The sequence below is a fragment of the Podarcis vaucheri genome, assembly GCF_965113315.1.
Source record: "Podarcis vaucheri genome assembly, chromosome: 2".
Lineage (NCBI taxonomy): Eukaryota > Metazoa > Chordata > Lepidosauria > Squamata > Lacertidae > Podarcis > Podarcis vaucheri.
Genome location: NC_138760.1, coordinates 89,383,018 through 89,389,017, shown reverse-complemented (window position 1 = coordinate 89,389,017; position 6,000 = coordinate 89,383,018). Strand labels below are relative to the sequence as shown.

The 6,000-nt window shown below is 43.9% G+C and overlaps 1 protein-coding gene across 6 annotated transcripts in view; it reads right to left on the bottom strand.

Moving 5' to 3' along the window:
- Positions 1 to 15: 15 nt before the first annotated feature.
- The window catches only part of COL7A1 (collagen type VII alpha 1 chain), a 121,549-nt gene continuing 115,564 nt past the window's right edge, over positions 16 to 6,000 (bottom strand). For 5 of the 6 annotated variants that reach the window (XM_082209112.1, XM_082209109.1, XM_082209110.1 and 2 more), the window contains 5 exons: positions 5,713 to 5,808; positions 4,389 to 4,502; positions 3,272 to 3,334; positions 2,362 to 2,541; positions 16 to 1,894 (listed from right to left, as the gene is read on the bottom strand). In XM_082209112.1, the coding sequence (XP_082065238.1) occupies positions 2,372 to 2,541; positions 3,272 to 3,334; positions 4,389 to 4,502; positions 5,713 to 5,808 (443 nt within the window). In that variant the 3' untranslated portion in view covers positions 16 to 1,894; positions 2,362 to 2,371. The remainder of the gene's footprint in view (positions 1,895 to 2,361; positions 2,542 to 3,271; positions 3,335 to 4,388; positions 4,503 to 5,712; positions 5,809 to 6,000) is intronic. The other variant, XM_082209111.1, reaches the window with a different exon arrangement.

Genomic DNA, 6,000 nt, shown 5'->3' with positions numbered 1-6,000 from the left:
ATACATGTGCTCTGATTTTTGTTTGGAGTCTTCCAAAATGCTATTGTTTATTGGAGACTATTGCTTGCTGTTCAGGATTAAGGTGAAACTTCTTCAAATGAATTCATTTTTTAAGAGTGATATTTACACAGGAGGGTGTTTCCCCATAGGTTCTGACAAAAAAAAAATGTTTACAACCACAACAGTATTTTAGAAAGTTTCTGGCCAAAAATAAAAATAAAAATCAATTATACTTTTTGGTGGGATCTGAACTGGTTGAGTAAGTACCTCGGAAAGAGATAACTGAAAACGTTAGCTTAATGTGCAGCAGCACTGAAAAAACATTGCTAAGTATAGTTGCAATTTCTTTCCTAATAATTCCTGTCAGCTTCATCATGCTTTTATTTAAATATGTGGCACAGCCACATTTGGAAGACTGCTTACTATTCTGGTTGCCCAATCTCAAAAAGAATAGAATAGCATTAGAAAAGGGATGGGAAAGAACAATCAAAGTGATCAAGGCACTGAACAGCTTCACTGAACAGCATTTGGCTCTTGTTTAGAAATCAAGCCATTTAAAGGATGATGAAGGTTTATAAAATAAGTAGTGTTATTTAAAATATGATGAAATACTATGAGGTTCAGAACAATCTGTAGGTTCAGAACGGAAAAAGGAAGCCTCTTTTGCCACATTGCAGTTAACATATGGAATTCACTGCCACTGGATGTGAGAAGGGCTGGACAAATTCACAGTGAATGGGTCTATTAATGGTGATTAATCACAAGCTAAATGGAACCACTATTGTTTATTAATGGTGATTAATCACAATAGCTAAATGGAACCACTAATTTGCCTGGAAACTCAGGTTCCAGTTTTTCAACTCCCTGTTTTTCATGGAGTTGACATCTATAGGGGTCATGGTAAGATTGGACTTCATCTGCTTTGCATATGATTTCTTGTGCAGTTACTTTGCCCAAAGCAGATTTTAAGCCTAAAGCTGAAAAACGAAGAGGTGTACGTACACTGCAGGCATTGGAAGATTCTGAGAAAGAGGAAAAGCTAATTAGAAGATTCTTCCTCCTGGTCATGTCCTTAAGAAACACTCCATAAGAATCATTTTACCCTATTAGTCCATCCCAAGTGACAAACTCTCCGACCAGATTTGCAGATGTGGCAAATCATAGGTGTACTCATCAAGCCTCATTTGACAAGCTGGGGCAGGTGGGATGGGTGGGGGGTCAAGTTTCACAGAAGAATTGCAGAAACAAACCATTTGGAGCATTGCTAGAACTGTAGCTTTGGCAATGCATCATGGGACTTCTGAATTCAGATACTCGTAGCACTTCTTATTGCAACAGAAAGGGCATATAGGGGACCAAGAGGAAAAGCTCATAAAGGATGCAAACCTGAATTGAGAGAATCAGTTTGGTGTGGCTATATATAATACATTCCATGTGTCATCAGTCGGCCAGCATCAAATAAGTTAAGAGAGCTCTAATTAAAATATGTCTTTTCTTTTTCTTTTTATATTATATATAAAAGAAGTTATGCATATGTTTTTCATTTGATAAAAATTTCACCTTAATTTAAAAAATAAACCAAGAGCAACCAAAATACTTTTAAAAAAAGAATAGCACCGTTTCTCTGCTCCAGCTGAAGCAGCCCACACACGCACACATACACATAGAAAATACACACACACAAACATGCGCAACTGTGCTGCAGGCAGTAGAAATGGCTGCAAGATGAGTCTCAGACCAAATGTACTCTGTGTGTGTAACTCTAAGACCTTTTGCAGGATAAGAATAGTTTGGGAGCCTCAGGAGCCGGAACTCTTCTTTCCGTCAGTTCTCCCAGAATCCAAAACCCACTTCAGAGTTTATACACGTCTGTTCTGATCCAATGTGTTGCCACCTACCAAAATGGGGGGGGGGGGAGAGAGAGAGAGAGAGGGAGAGAACCCAATCAATTTTTGAAAACAGTATTTAAAACTGATCCTGCTTTCAACATGTTGGTTTAGGACAGACTTCCCAAACCTGGGTGGAATCTACACACATATAAAAACCGTTCTGAAAATGCTGTTTTAAAAAAGAGCTTGAATTTTCCATAAGGCTCGCCATCGCCATCTATTGTCACATTGTATATTGCACTTAAAACACACTTAAAATGTTTTATTTGCAGCTGTATAGCTGAGTCGCTGGTGTCCCCCAGATGCTGTCAGGCTACAACTCCCATCACCCTTGACTGCTAGCCACGCTGGATGAGGCTGATGGGAGCTGTAGTACAATAGCGTCTAGAGGCACAGTGTTGAGGAAAGATGATCTAGGAATTGCTAAAAGATGGAGAAGCAGCTCCCAGGCCCCTCTTTGAACCAATGTTACCTGCAGCAGCCTATGACTTGCACTGAAGCTCACAGTCCTCTTTGGAATGGAAGCGGTTGCTATTCCCCCTGCAACCGCTGTAGATGAAGGGCCGGCACTCAGACACTCTTTGGTTATAGTACCACCTTAGCGTGTATCTGCTGCAGTCTCCCTCGTCCAGGGGCAAGGAGCATGGCTCAGCTGGAAGGCAGGGAGAAGAAACAAACCTATACATTAGATTCCCTAGGGCTTAAGCATCCACTCTCAGGTGTTACACTGAGAAGAACCTCAACAGAAAACACTGCAGACCTTCTATTGTGCCTAAGACAGTGCCAGAGTGGGGTGGAAAAGAGCCACACAGGGTTGGTAGTTAACACATCAGCAGGTTATGCTAGGATGTTGTCATTCACGTACTTCAGCCTACAGATTTCCTTCTAACTTCTGTCACCTCACAAGGAGCTAAGTTTACTCATCCACAGTATAGACATAAGGCTTATCCTGGAAACATGCAGCTGCGGACACATGTCATTATTTTTATCTACAGAAGTTCGAGCAACATGCCTTCCAAGTGCCATCACAACTAGATTTGAGTTCTTCTAAAAGGAGTCTGAGGACTGGCCCTGCCAGAAAATGCCACCTCTACAAAGAATACTAGGCCACCTCAGGATCCCAGCGGAGCAGAGCCATATTCAGCCTGCCGATATTCCCACCATCTTGGTTGGCCCTGATGGTAATGGTGTTGGGGACTGGCAGGCCGCATGCACCCCACAGTCTCCATGTTCCTTATCTTGGCCTAGATAAGCTGCTTTTTACAATTTATAACACCAGAAGCGGGTGGAGCAAATGGCTCGTTATTCATTCCAAGAGGATGGAAGGAAAGGAGACGACAGCTCCTTTGAGAGAAAGGTCACAAGGCAGGTCTGCTGCTTACCTTCCTCAGAGGGAGCTCTCTTTTGCCGTTCATGCTTGGAAGCTGCCCTGGGGCTCAGTACCTCTACAAACAGGGAGCAGAGTACTGGTTTAAGAAGTCATGGCCACAGGAGAAGCTTCTAGTGTCTGTATTGGGCTTCTGCCCATCCTCCCTACCACCCCAGGATGGGAAGAAGGAATGGGGTGGCGAGGGCATGAAAGGTGTTTCAGGAGACCCAGAATTTATTTCTGGCCAAAAACAAAACCCAGAACAAAAGGAGATCACAGTTTAGCACCATCTTATCTACACACACAATAAAACAAAAAAGGAAAGTGAACTGTAGCTGTTATATCATCCAAGTCTTGCTATTTCCATGCCCCTGCAGATTAAAGATCAAAAGCGAAAAAACTGGACCTTGTGTACTATGGATATAGTTCACACAGTGCAAAAATTTAAAAATCCTTGAGACTCGCAAAGAAAAGAAGTATGGGAGTAACAGAATAGGCCTAACTACTGGCTTCCTAAGGGGTCTTTTTTATTAGTCCACTACACTTCTTCTGTTAGAAAGCTCTGGTCAGTGATATGCCAGCCCAAGAGGCAACTTTAAGGTCCACCAACCTTACAGGGGCTAGTTCAGCTGTGGGGGATGTTACTTATCAAAATTAATAATGTGTTTGCTGGATACTGAAGCTTCTTTCTATTCTCAATCAGGGCATGGAATCTTCCTTGCTTACTTGTGATCTCTACTTTGTTGCTTACCACAGGTGGGAGGCACATCTACCAAAGCTCTCCATCTTTCAAAGCCCATTCATCCTATAGCCAAGGAAAGTGACTTCTCCACCCAGCTACTTTTTAATTACAATATTACTTGCCAAGGCTGCCAACTAGTGGTCATGGAGGAGTATGAAGCACCAGTAACTGCCGTGGTTTTCTATCCAATATAATATATGCTATGGGGCAGGGGATACCCAAAGCCAGTAATTCGTTTCACACAGATTCCCACAGATTCCCAATCACTTTCATTGGGCTTCAGTAGGAGACAAGTGCGCCAGCCTGCTGCTACCCCCACCCGAGGGGCAACTGCAGGAGAGCATGTTCCAATTCCATCAAACGTGTTCTGCAGACCAATGGAGCTCACCATCCCTCAGCATAGGGCTCTCTGTCCCATCTGCTCCCTCTTCATAGTCCTCCTCTGTGTAGATGTACTCATACTCAGGGTCATCTACGTTCACTACGTGTCGTGCCTGGCTCCCTACAAAACAGGAACGGCTGCTTCAGAAGGAATCCAAGAATGATGAGGAATGGATGGCAAGGAAGGAAGAACAAATGGGTAGGTCTCATCCTGAGCACACTTAAAGTAAGAAGAGCCTGCTGGGTCAGGCCAATGGTCCATCGAGTCTGGCATCCTGTTTTTACAGTGGCCAACCAGATGATTGTGGGAAACCAGCAAGCAGGATCCGAACACAAGAGCACAACCTCCTCCTGTGGTTTCCAGAAACTGGTATTCAGACGCATTGCTGACTCCAGCTGTGGAAGCAGAGCTCTTGCTCCAGGCAAACCAGGAATTGTATCCAAAGTCTGTTTTGGTTTACCACCCATGGTTGGTCTGGGGGAGACAAACCAAAAGCTCGGGTTTGGATGTAATGCTAAGCCAACCCATGACTTAGCCCTGGGAGCATGGTAACCTGCGCATTTGCTTGGTCACAGCAAGCCATAGTTTGGCTTAGTTTTATGCATGAAATGAAGAATTGTTACATAGCTTGTTGTTGATCTATGCCATATCGGTTAATTGCCCAAAGACAAGCCCCACGGTATAAGGGCATAGCAACTTTATGTATTTTGGGTGATCAAACGGCAGCTTTCCAACAAAGGGTACCGTTGGGCTACTTCCGTATCTGGCATATTCTGTAGCCATCGGTCCTTTCATGGTCTGTCACCTTGAGAAGGATCTGCCAGTACTTCTGTCCTTATTACCACCCTAAATGCAATATTATCAATTCCATCTATGTTTATCTGTTGTAGCAAAACCAACAAAAAGGACTGCTAGTCTTTAACAAGTTTATTACGGCACAAGCTTTTTACTGGCTAGACTGCACTTTGCCAGATAAAGAAAGCTTAATCCTCCTCAGTTGACAAATGGATAAGCTAAGGAGACCATACATTTGACAATGAGGGCTCTGGTCTGCAAAGCTATATACTGCAATGAATGTGTTAAGTCTTCAACATCCCCATAGGATGCTTTGCTATTTTCACTTTATTACGTTCGTTATGCAGAAATGGCCCTGCCCTCAAAAGATCCAAGCCTATCACTGAATCCTGCCTTTGAAACAGCTTGCATTTTCCTGCGGCTGGCATTATAAGGGAAGCGAAAAGACAAGGAAAAGGGAGGCTGGTGGCAGAACCCCTGCGCATGCTGGCAGAGGTGATGCTGTGCACATGAAACAGCAAGAGACAAGACTCACCTTCCTCTTCCTCAGCGTGGGACAACTTAAGCACAGGGACTATTTGAGCATTGACAGATGGGAACGGTTGGGTGGATGGATAGTTGGGGAGGAGACCTGGGAGGGGCAAGGTCACAACACAAACATAAACAAGCACGTAAGAGTGACTGACAAGCTGTACTACCTCCCACTCCAGACATGAAACACAGGCCCCCGCCCACCCCACAGCCAGAGTTCAAGAGTTCAACCCGGTGTTGCCCTCTTCCACAAAAGTCGGCCATTAAACACATCAGACAGGGAAAATCCTGA